The sequence below is a fragment of the Dunckerocampus dactyliophorus genome, chromosome 6 (genome assembly GCF_027744805.1).
Source record: "Dunckerocampus dactyliophorus isolate RoL2022-P2 chromosome 6, RoL_Ddac_1.1, whole genome shotgun sequence".
NCBI classification, from domain to species: Eukaryota; Metazoa; Chordata; class Actinopteri; order Syngnathiformes; family Syngnathidae; genus Dunckerocampus; species Dunckerocampus dactyliophorus.
Genome location: NC_072824.1, coordinates 4,816,745 through 4,829,759, shown reverse-complemented (window position 1 = coordinate 4,829,759; position 13,015 = coordinate 4,816,745). Strand labels below are relative to the sequence as shown.

The window sequence follows — 13,015 nt, the reverse complement described above, 5'->3', positions numbered from 1 at the left end:
CCTCGAACAGACGACTTCTAGAGAAAATGTCTGACTATTCCATTCCATTCCATTCCATTCCATTTTCCTCCACTTATCCGGGTCCGGGTCGCGGGGGCAGCAGTCTCAGTAGGGAAGCCCAGACTTCCCGGTCCCCGACCACCTCCTCCAGCTCCACCGGGAGGACACCAAGGCGTTCCCAGGCCAGCTGTGAGACTTAATCCCTCCAGCGTGTCCTAGGTCTTCCCCGGGGCCTTCTCCCAGCTGGGCATGCCCGAAACACCTCACCAGGGAGGCGTCCAGGAGGCATCCGGACTAGATGCCCGAGCCACCTCAGCTGGCTCCTCTCGATGTGAAGGAGCTGAGCTCCTCCCGGATAACCGAGCTCCTCACCCTGTCTCTTAGGGTGAGTCCCGCTACCCTACGAAGAAAACTCATTTTAGCCGCTTGTATCCGCGATCTCGTTCTTTCGGTCATGACCCAAAGCTCATGACCATAGGTGAGGGTGGGAACATAGATCGAACGGTAAATTGAGAGCTTTGCCTTCCGGCTCAGCTCTCTCTTCACCACGACGGTCCGGTACAGCGACCGCATTACTGCAGACGCTGCGCCGATCCGCCTATCGACCTCACGCTCCAACCTAGCCTCACTCGTGAACAAGACCCCGATATACTTGAACTCCTCCACCTGGGGCAGGACCTCATTCCCAACCCAGAGGGAGCAATCCACCCTTTTCCGACTGAGAACCATGGCCTCGGATTTGGAGGTGCTGAGTCTCATCCCAGAAGCTTCACACTCAGATGCAAACCGTCCCAGTAAACGCTGCAGGTCACAGCCCGATGAGGCCATCAGGACCACATCGTCTGCAAATAGCAGAGATGAGATCCTAGTGCCCCCGAACTGGACTCCCTCGACACCTTGGCTGCGCCTAGAAATTCTGTCCATGAAAATTATAAACAGAATCAGTGACAAAGGGCAGCCTTGGCGGAGGCCAACGTTCACCGGAAACAGGCTTGACTTACTACTGGCAATGCAAACCAGGCTCCTGCTCCGGTTGTACAAGGACTGAATGGCACGTAGTAGCGCGCCACCAATCCCATACTCCCGGAGCACCCCCCACAGGACACCGCGAGGGACACAGTGGAATGCCTTTTCCAGGTCCACAAAGCACATGTAGACCGGTTGGGCAAACTCCCAAGTACCCTCCAGGACCCTTGCAAGGGTGTAGAGCTGGTCCAGTGTTCCGCGACCAGGACGAAAACCACATTGCACCTCCTGTAGCCGAGGTTCGATTAACGGTCGTACCCTTCTTTCCAGCACCCTGGAATAGACTTTCCCAGGGAGGCTGAGGAGTGTGATCCCCCTATAGTTGGAACACACCCTCCGGTCACCCTTCTTGAAAAGGGGGACCACCACCCCAGTCTGCCAATCCAGAGGTACTGTTCCCGACTTCCACGCAATGTTGAACAGACGTGTCAGCCAAGACAGTCCCGCAACATCCAGAGCCTTGAGGAATTCAGGGCGAAACTCGTCCACCCCCGGAGCTTTGCCACTGGGGAGCGTTTTGACTACCCCAGATACCTCAGCCACGGTGATGGAACTGTCCGTGTTCGTATCCTCAGTCTCTGCTTCCTCTATGGAAGGTATGTCTGACTAGTCATGCTAAAATATTAGTAAGTTCATATAGGAAACAACATATGCAAGGGGAGATCTCCTCAGAGATGGTGAAGGGCAGACACTCAAGACATGTTGAATTAGGTGATAAGCATGTGGAAGACTTCGACACAAAGGATTCTGCTAAAAAACAGAATGAGAGAAGACAAGGAAAGCTAGTAATAAGGCACACTGCATTCATGATAAGTTATCGTGGTTAATTGGTTCCAGACCCAGCCGCAAAGTAGAATTCAATATTAATAAACGAGATTTTCATAGAGCAGAGGAAACCTGACCTGACTTTCTAAATATGGGTTTTAACATTATTGGAGCCCTCTAGATATGAAATAATACCCCTATAGTCACTTTTACACTCTATTATTCTTTGTTTATATCACATTGCGCAGGCTACGGGATCGCTGCAGGAACTAAAGACGGCAAGCTAACTGGTTCGCCTCTCAAATGTACTCTAAACTTAAAGAGCTGATGACACCAAAAAAGGTTTGAAAAAAAAATAACAAAATGAAAGTACTCACTTAATAAAACATTTTGTCCTACTGCTGTCATAGATAAATAAACAACCATGAAATTGGAGTGAAATGACAAATGATTTGACACGGGCCTCCCCCCCCAGCGATTTTTCTGAACCGACGCCATCTTGTCTGTGATGCCATGAGCGGAACACGTTCCAGGAACCAGATTCAAGCACATGCAGCCATGAACTCACAGCAAAGCCAAGAAAGTAACATATTCACAACAATAACACAATAATGACATTCACTGACACTGTGTTGTCATAACTATGATATAACGCACACACAAAAAACAATAAGTATGCAAAGCAAACACAAGTATGTTTGCTTTGACTGTCAGTAAGTGGCACTGACAGCTGAATGCACACTGCAAAATAAAATACCAGTGATGAGCGATCGCTGCTTATTTAGCTTTTGAATGAGCCCCCTACTATTATTCTAAGATTCCTAGAATAGATCTACCAAAAAAAAATATATACTTACTGAAACTGACAGATTGACTGCAAGATACACTAGAAAGACGAGTTACAGCAAGCCATGTTATGCTAACAATTCAGGTCTAGAACACTTGCGGGTGACACAGCAACCAGGTGCAAACAAGCACAGCCATGAGCGCACGCAAAGAAAGTGACATTCACAACAATAATAACATTGACTAATATTGTGTTGTGAGGAGTAGGATTTTTACTGGCAGTGATAGCCACAGCTATCAGATTGCTGTTTGCACATTGCACAGAGCTGAAGACGATAAACAGTGTTGTTTAGCAAGCAGTTTGGCATGAAAATCCTTATTATTATTGTAAGACTCATACTGTTGTACGCTACAACAGATAGCACATTAGTCACCTAGCTAGTGCATCAGAACAAACCAAATAGGAATTAGCACTGCATTAGCTGCCATGAGTACTAGGCTAGCTACTATGGAGAATATTATCAAGAGAAATGTAGAATGACTTACTCCCACCGTGGCCGGCTTTGCCACGGTCCAACGTCTTGTGGGTTTTTGACTTTTTATTTACATCTGTTGTTTCAGTATGGAAACATTTGTCCTACAAACTTTGCTGACGCATCAGACAAGGCGATTGGTCTTTCAGAAATGTGACCAAGGTTACTCTGTCTCCTCGAGTGTTCCAGCAAAAGCCTTCAACACAACAAGCGGGCATAAAATAAAATAAATATATAACAAGCAACATAAATTCACAGAGAAGTGCGTTGCGTGGAACAGAAGTTCCAGCTGGGACTGTCCGGATCTGACGTCACTTGCACCGCCTCATTCACACGGAAGAAGTGATGGAAATGATAAAAAATAATAAATATTTAAACATTCGAGCACACATCTAACACGGGAAATATGCCTTTCAATGTCATTTTTCACACGGAATGAGAGGAGAACCTTTTTTCACTCGATCTCAGCCATGGCATGTCGGCTCGGCTCCAGTCTCCAAGCAGTGTGAAAGGTAATGTAATCTAACGTCATTTCTCGTAACATTACTGATGCCGAATGACCACGATACTACATAATAACAATATTCTTTGACTAATAATAGGCATTAGTCAACCACGAAACAGCAATCATTTATGAAGTCATTATTTTTTCGAAAAAACGCGATATAGTGAGGGAGCGAAATTCGAACCGTGATATAGCGAGGGACGACTGTATAACACAGTTTTCTAACGCATAGAGGTCTGGCTTTGATGTCAAACAACAGAGCCTCTGAGGAGCCTGAGAAATGGCACTGCCGGGTTAGTTGCACTAAACTGAAAGGTTGAACTTGGGACCTTTAAGAGTGTTGGCAATGGGCAGCTACCTGGTATTAGCTATTCAAAATCAACAGGGTTCCTGCTGTGATGTAGAAAATAAAGTCTGCGTAAGACTGTTTGAGAATGGTTCCCAGCATTGCATTAACAAGAAAACTGTATCTGTGATTGAACCATTAAACTGAGTTGTCTTTGTCACTGATAGGGCCCTATAATTTCCACGTTAACGGAATCGTGGACATAATCGCAGAATTGACCAATAAAAACGGAATCTACAAACGTGGAATCTTGCGGATATTGATGTATTGTGAATGAAATGCTGTAATTGTGAGGAGAAGGAACGTTTGTGGGGGGAAATATTTCCTCAGTTGACCGCTCATTCATAGCAGCATGTCCTCAGAAACACTAACCACCCCCCTCCTGAAGTAAGTTGGCGAAACACTTGGCCATGAGCTCTCATATTGTATAGCAATGGCCAGTGTAAGCTAACTGGGTTAGCTTAGTTTCGCGGCGCATGCTAGTGCGGCTGTGTGTGTGCCACTTGGGATGTTTAAGTTGTGTTTTAGGTCATGTAACCGAGCGTTTTAGGATGCCCGCTGACTTCCTGCGGGAAATAAGGACGACAGCCTTGGCTGCAAGAGGCACCCAGCTAGCTAGCTCACTTAGCTTGAATTCATTTTCAACACACACCACACTTCCCGCCTTCAAAATAAGAACGGCACACAATTTGTCTAATAGTGGCAAATTGTGTATTTAAAAATAGCTTACAGTAATAAACAGATTGCAATTGCATCTGCAACTACATCTTCTTTAACCACAAGCACGTATATGATCGCTTGTTGAGGATTTTGTAGCAATGAAAAGTTTGAAAAATACTGGGGAAAAAAATGGATGGATGGAAGGCACCCTCTCAGATGACCCTGAAAGTGTGAGGAAGCTCGTTAGAGAAGAGACGACAGTTTCTTCGTCCTTCGCACTGATGTTGAATCAGACAATTTGTGTGAAGAATCATCCTGAGTCTCCTTGTGGGCGTTGTGAGTTTGTGGTCACTTCCTGTGAGAACAAGCTGTGCTGATCTCCAGTGTTTAAATACAGCTCAAACATGGACAGAGCGTGGAGGAGGTGGCGGAAAGAAACAAAGAAAAAGGAAAACACAGAACACGATCAAGCCTCTGAATCAGACGCTGATGCCTCGCCATGGTTCAAATGCTGCATTCGCAGGTAGTCGGAAATATCCCGCTTCGATGACCATGAAAAGATAGTATTGGTTTGACACATTCATAAAATAAATTCATACAGAGAAGTGTTTTATAGTTAATGCGTGACATCCATTTTGCCAGCTAGAGCGTTTTTCCAAATCAGACAGTCAAAAATGTCCTACTTCCCAGTTTTGTGAAATGCAGCACCAGTCAACATCTCATGCGGCACTCCATCAGGTAGTGCAGTGCTGATGTGACGCGCTGGAAGACAGAGGCTGCCACGGTGCCAGCTTTGGTGGTCTGGTTCTAGGCCGCGGCCCAATGGGCTTCACTAGATAGATCACTCTAACCCCTCCAAGTCACGCTGTCTCTTCTTCGCCCTCAATGTCTGCCTCTCTCGCCCTGTTGCTAGGCTAAGAGGAGGCCACTGGGATTACTCGCTAAAAATAAGGTGTCCCCGATCCTCTTTTTGCGCGGATACATCTCAATCACCATCCTCACACGTCACCCCACTTTGCTTTCCTGTTTAGCGGTGTATTTGTCTTCTTTATCTTTGTCTGTCCGCCGTTCAGTGTGTGCTTCTATTTCTGGCCACACATGGCGCCGACAACCGAAATAGAGGACAGGAGAGCGGAAAAGGAGAGGACTTGACAGCGGATGGGCATTTGAACATCCTGGTGGGGAGTCGAGACTGCAGTGGCACAAAAGGAAAATAAGTGATAACGTCGGGGGAAAATTGTCTGCTCCATTTTGAACCCCACAGAGGGAGGCGTCATCCTGGGAGAAGCTCAAAGAAGGAGGAAAAAGTGCTTCTGGAAACATGATCAGTAAAGTAGAGCAGAACAGAACTGAGGCAGAGCCTCCTCATTGATCACCTGACTTCTGCTTCGCGACCACAGGAACGACTGCAACTGAAGTTCAGATGAAAACAGAAGGCAGACAACGTTGCGGTTCCTGCCAAGTTTGGGTGTCATGTGTTCAATGTTTGTTTGATTTCCCACCTCTCTCTCGGCGTGTTTGCTGGTGTGGTGTTTTCCATCTCCAGGTAAAGTGGTCCAGTTCTGAAAGGTAAACCTTGGGCCGGCTTGGATTTTCCGTGCAGGGTACGCTAACAGTCAGAAGACAATCTTAACACTGCATGGTGTCTTGTTCCAGCCTTTAGGTATCCTAAATGCTAGGTACCCCAACATGAGGGTAGCAAGAGTAGTGCAGTAAGGAATAATAGAGTAATAATAACATGTTTAATTTATCAGAGAGCTTTTCAAAGAAAAAGCAAACATGTACGAGTGTTCAAATATAGCAAAATAACAAAAAAGCACAGAATTCAGAACAAATGCAGTTAAAAAGTGCATACAAACTGCCAGATAAAAAAGTTGTAATGTGATGTAATACTTAATAATAAGGTTGTCGCACGTTCCCGTGCGTGATTAAAACGTGATGATATTTTTTGTTTTGAGAAAAGCGGTCTCACAAGAATGGGGCAGCCAGAAGCGAATCATATTGTGAACTACATGTGTGGCATCGCTACTGTGAATACACATAAACGTAATATGGAATGACGGTGTGCACACTATAAACCTTACAATCCAACCTACCTCAGCGTTCCCAGTGTCAAAGTTACCGAGTGACATGTGGCTGTTTTTTTTTTAAATTCTACATTTGATAAAAGTTACTTTAGATTTTGTTTAGATGTTTGGACTTGTCTGCATCCTTAATCACCAAGCGGATGTTTTTACACTTGTTACATTTGGCTGGGTGCCAACCTTACAAGCACTGGTGATCACCGGTTTCATAACACAGCTCATATGTAGAAGAGATCCGTGTTGACAATATAGGGATATGGTCGCTATATTTAGCGAGTAGGGGTGCGCATTAAAAGTGAAAGACAGGAAGTGTGTCATGCATCATGCATTTATTCAGCAATTAAATACAAGCGGTCAACAAAGGTGAAGTATTAGAGAGTGGAGCCCCACCTCAGATTGTGCAGAAGTGTCCCCATGCAATGCAGGTCTGAAAGCTGCATACACCCCTCCACAATGCAACCCAACCCCTGACCAGCGACAGAGCCAAGATGGTAGAGCTTGGACACACCTCACCTTCCTGGCGAAACACACATTGGTGTCCAAAGTGTGGCCCAGGTGTCATCCTTGGAATGTGGCTCATTGCAGAAAGATGTAACTACAAAAAGCTACAATGCTGATGCAAACAACTAATAAAAACACAAAAATGTGTCTTTAAATATATGTATAATGTTGTTTTTTATCATAAATATCAAAGGACAGCTGGGCATCCCTGATGTAAAGACAAAAACAAGTAGATAAGACAAAGGCAGTGAGCTGGCATTGTTCACAGGAGATTGGTGGGTGTGCCATAGTGAATGCCGTTACAGTAGTCTATGCGTGATGTGATGAAAGCATGAATGAGGGTTTCCGCTGCAGAGAAAGAGAGAGAAGGGCGAAGGTGGGCAATGTTGTAGAGGTGGTGAAAAGCTGTTTTAGTGATTATAATCTGTTAGAGAAGGTGAGTTTACTGTCAAAGATGACTCCAATGGGGTGAGGGTGAGAGGGTGGAGTTATCAAAGGACAGTCTGAAGTCTTTGGCTGTCGAGGTGAGGGAGTTGGGCCCTGTTATGGGTAGTGATAATGATGACGTGAACAATACTACAACACATGTCGACATAAACGGACCATTTTTCATAAAAATGACCCCTAAATTTGATGTCTACAAAGGCGGTCCACCATGTATGTTGATGTCGACTTAAGTGGGCACGTTTTAGTAATAGAAAGAACACGGTGGACCAGGACTTGAGTTGTTTGACATAGACGTGTGGTCGACTTGAACAGCACCGACTTAAACGGGTTCCACTGTATTAACGCTTAAACTCTCTTGGACATGCAGAGTAACACCATCTTCTTCCGCTTATCTGACGTCGCGTCACGAGGGCAGCAGCCTAAGCAGGGAAGCCCAAACCTAGACCTCTCCCTGGCTACTTCGTTCAGCTCCTCCCGGTGAATCCCGAGGCGTTCCCTGGCCAGTTGAGAGACATAGCTCTCCAATGTGTCCTGGGCCTTCCTCGAGGCCTCCGACTGGTCGTACGTGCCCTGAACATCTCCCTAGGGAGGCATTCGGGAGGCATCCTGACAAGAGTAACCTCATCTGGCTCATCTCAATGCGGAGAGCAGCGGTTCTAATCCGCGTTTCTCCCGGATGACAGTACTTCTCACATTATGTCTAAGAGAGAGCCCAGCCACCCTATGGAGAAAACTCATTTTGGCCGCTTGTAACCACGATCTTGTCCTTCCTCAAGCTCATGACCATAGGTGAGGGGAGGAACATAGATCGGCAGGTAAATTGAGAGCTTCGCCTTGTAATGCTTGGTCAAACTTAACGGAAGGTGTACGTACAGCTAAAAAAAATCACGAAAGGTTAGCCAGGGTATTTTACTCTCTGACACTGTCCAAGTAAAATTGTAGAATGCGTCTGAGGTTGTCACTCTGAAACCAAAAGTACTTAACTCCTCATGTAAAAATTGCTATCTAATGTTTTCCAATGCTACCGTGACTTTGTCCACTTTGCGTCCAGGCCAATGTGGCTTTGCTTGGTTTGCTCTAACGTTCATCTGTTCTCCATCTTCTGCTGCCACAGGCTTGAGCAACATCATCGGCATCATCGTCTACATATCTGCCAATGCCGGGGATCCTTCCAAGAGCGACTCCAAGAAGAATAGCTACTCCTATGGCTGGTCCTTCTACTTCGGCGCGCTCTCCTTCATCATGGCTGAAATGGTGGGCGTGCTGGCCGTGCACATGTTCATCGACCGCCACCGGGAGTTGCGTGTAGGGGCCCGGGCCGCCGACTACCTCCAAGGTGCGGCCATCACGCGCATTCCCAGCTACCGCTACCGTTACCGCCGACGCTCGCGCTCCTCCTCCCGCTCCACGGATCCCTCGCACTCCCGTGAGGCGTCGCCAGTGGGCCTCAAGGCCTTCGGTACACTACCTTCCACAGAGCTGTCCATGTACACGCTTCCAAAAGGCCAAACAGGCACGCCCACAGCCACCTATAACTCCACAGAGAGGGACCACAACTTCCTGCAGGTCCACAACTGCATCCAGAAAGACCTGAAAGACTCGGGCGGCCACAGCAACACCGCAAACCGACGTACCACGCCCGTATGAAACTGACGGACCTCAGACACTTGAATAACAAAAAACATCCAAGGAGACTTTGGGGGGTGGCGGAAAATGATAGGTCATGGTTTGGGTCTTTGAGGGCGAGACGGGGAGAAAGCGGCAGAAGGAGAAGGTCTGTGCACTCGAAAGCACTTCAGATGAGCTTCTGTTCAAACGGGCAGAAGCAGAAAAAATGCATAAAAAAAGAAACATGCATGATTTTGCCATCTACCATTGTTTAACAATTTGTAAAGAGTTCAGGGGGGGGAAAAAGAGGGGTCCGGTGGTGGTCTGTGTCAGGCCACGTGGAGCGCCAGGCCGGGCCCCACTGTCTATTCAAAAGGCCAACTTTATATTTTTTACTCTTCCGCGGCCTACTGAAAATGGGGCCATATTTTGCCCTCGGGCCCCGCCTAAGACCCCGCTCTTGCGCTACCACCCTGACCTCCCTGGACCCCCACTTGTCTCTTTAGTTGCTGTATCTTCCTTATTTTCTTCCTTCTTTACATAAATACTGTGAACCATTGCGGTGTAAGAGTTTAGCAGGGAGCACTCCAGGCCGCAAAAAAAATCTGAAAAAAAGCAAATATGTATTGATTATATATAAACACATGAGTATACTTCTTAATACATTATGACTAGACTTCCCTGGCGCAGAGTAACAAGAAAAAAGAAATCAAAGTAGCTTACAAGAGATACAAAGTTGTCATGGAAGCTAACCTAAGACAAGATCATGTGTCAGTGAAGGCTTTGGGCTACTGGTTAGTAATACCACATTTATTTACAGTAAAAATTAAAAAACAGCAAAAAAAAAAAAAATCAAAATCAACAACCTTTTGGCCTTCCGCCAAAACACTGGCTGCCATCTTTGTTCAGGGTCAGCTTTTGGGGGAAAGAACTGTAGGGAAGACCTCTGAGCCAACATGAAGAAGACTGTGGACAATGAGATGTCACTACTGCCAAAGACACAAAGTAGTGCAGTCGCCGGCGAGGTGAAGCTACGCGAGTCCCCCCCCAAAAAAAAGAATTTACATGCATGCTAAACAAAATCATCCAATCTGCTTTTAAGGAACCCATGTTTTGAACAATGATGCTGCGTAAGGGCAGCAGGCGTGACAAAGTAGAACTTAATGTTACAGTACTGTGTCTTTTTACATTTTACTTCTTATTTTATTTTTTGAGTGGACCATCTTGGGGTGGGGCTTCATTATGCTTTAAACAAACAAAGCAAGCATTTGCATTTGGAGAGGCTTTTTAAAGAAAAAAATGCTTTTCATTTGATTTCTCATTTCTTTTTTCACGCAGCCTTAGTCTTATTTTGTCTTTTTTTTTTTTTTTAAAGTTTGTTCTTTGGTTCTGCGTTGTGTTGTTGTAAATGACAATTTAAAGAAAAAAAAACAAAAGCGTAATGTCTTTCAAGGTGCCAAAACTGAATGATTCTGAACTTGGATGCATCAAGTCCTGATGATGAATAAAAATTGAACCCCCCTGTAGGGAACACCCAGTGTCTTATTGTATTATATTGAGCGACATGCTTCATTGCTTGGGAAGAAATGCTAGGTGCTTACATGGCTAATTAGCAAGATGACATTTCAGGATTTTTACAAGCAATAGTAGATAGTAATCTGGCATGGGTTTTTTTTAAAGCTACTTTTTGTTGTCTTCCCAAATCAACATTCTCTGTTGACCAATCAGCTCCATCCTACATAAGTGAACCATACCGAACAATAGCGACCAAACGGGTCCGATATTTCCGGATCATCTTCTGGATCAGTAATGCCAGGAAATGTGTATTGAACTGAAGGAAACTGTAGGTAGAAACGTATTGGTCAGTTTTTTGAGACCCTTACAAAAAAGCCAGAGAGCGCATAGAATACCGAAGCAAAGGAAACTGCAGTGTTAAGTGGAAACATATCAGTCAGTTATTTTGGGACCCTTTACAATGGGAATACTGTAGAATGCATACCATAGCCAACTGAAGGAAACGGTACTGCGAGGTGGAAATGTATTGGTCAGTTATTTTTTTGGGACCCCTCACAATGGAAATGCCAAAAAATGCACACTGTACCAGAGTGAATGAAAGGGAACTATGAAGTGGAAAGGCATTGGTCAGTTATTTCACAGTACAAACGGCGGAGAATGCCTACCACAACAACTAGGTACAACTAGGTGGAACATAAAACTGGAAAACAGCTGTATTTCTTAACATATTTCACTTCCTCTCATTCCCACCCAGTTGGAAACACTTCCTCTCATTCCCACCCAGTTGGAAAGCGCAATCTAATCTTTTTCCAACCCAGCTGTCGTCTTCCCCCAGCTCAGAGCGTGAGGCGCCCTCAGCTGTGGAATAAATGTCAAAGTGTTTTTCTCTTCTCGGCGTCCTACTGCATTGTACTCTGCCTGTGTCGCCCTCGGCCGCCCGCTCTCTCCCCTGATGCGATGATCACAGTGGCTGCATGTCTCTCTGCAGTGCTGCTGTGATCGCAGAGCAGAGGCGGGGGTGGGTGGGGGTTTGGTTTGTTTTATGAAGGCGGGTGCAGTCAAGAGAGGATGACTCAAACAGCTCCACACTGCCCACCGCTGGTGTGGAGGCTCATTAGATAAATGTGTTGTAGCATACATTCTGCATCCATTATTCCATACAATCTGACCACTTCATTAAGTACGCAAGCTAATAGCATCCGTTACGCTGCTTCATTTTAAATAATATGTTTATTATTGTATCATACTGAGAGCCGTGTCTAATATTTCCACCCTCTCATGCAGCTGACCAGGGTAATCAAAATATTACAAACAGGACTCAGTATGATGAAGTACACGTGCACAATCATAAACACTTCACAATACACTATTGTTAAACTAGAAATGCATTGGTTGGAGACGACCACAATGTACCCCACTGAACATCTTTCATCTTTGAGGTTTTCTACACACAGGCTCACACACAATTAAGAGTGGAGTTGCTCTACCTAGTGGGGAAGGTGGTGAATTACAGTTTCATCAAATCTTGACTTTTCTTTTTTAAGACGTCAGCAACTGTTAACAATACAGTAATCCTACCTTCGTCGCACTTAATGGTTCCAGAACTGACCGTGATAAGAGAATTTCCGCAAAGTAGAATTCGGTATTTACATAAATGGAATATGTTTGTAGTTAGAGCATAGAAAACCTGTTTACCACCTTCTTAATATGCTTTTTAAAGATTATTAGAGCCCCAGACATGAAATAACACTCCTATAGTCACCTTTGCACTCCTATTCCCCAATATAGTACACATAATAAGAGAAAATAAAACATACAAGAAATAAATATTTGTGTGTGTTGCTGTAGATGTATTCTGGTGCTAGGGGAGATGAATGGGGGCGGACAGGAAGTGATGTCGGGGGTTCAGAATTGAGTTTTAGCTTGGCATGGGTTACGTAGCCTAAAGTAGCCTGTGTTAGGGATTATTGTGCCCGTTGTGAGATCATTCAAACTCGCAATCAAAGGTTGTTGTTCTGACAATCAAGTCTGGTGCTTGTGTGTCACATCCAACTTTATAGTAACATTACTGACACCTAGTGACGAGTGCAGAATGCTACATATCATCGCAACATCTTTGAATGTGTCTTCTGAATGCCTTATATTTGTATTTTACTTCATTGAGACATTGCTATGCTGCAAAATACAGAATTAACGTAAACAATGTGCTTAAATATGCATGTTTTTTATTAATGTTCAA

At 45.0% G+C, this 13,015-nt stretch overlaps 1 protein-coding gene across 1 annotated transcript in view; it reads left to right on the top strand.

The window, feature by feature from the left end:
• Nucleotides 1-10,792, top strand: part of LOC129182335 (voltage-dependent calcium channel gamma-2 subunit-like) — a 69,405-nt gene extending 58,613 nt beyond the window's left edge. Inside the window, exon 4 of the mRNA XM_054778324.1 lies at nucleotides 8,768-10,792. Coding sequence (XP_054634299.1) covers nucleotides 8,768-9,300 — 533 coding nt within the window. The 3' untranslated portion in view covers nucleotides 9,301-10,792. The remainder of the gene's footprint in view (nucleotides 1-8,767) is intronic.
• Nucleotides 10,793-13,015: the final 2,223 nt, after the last annotated feature.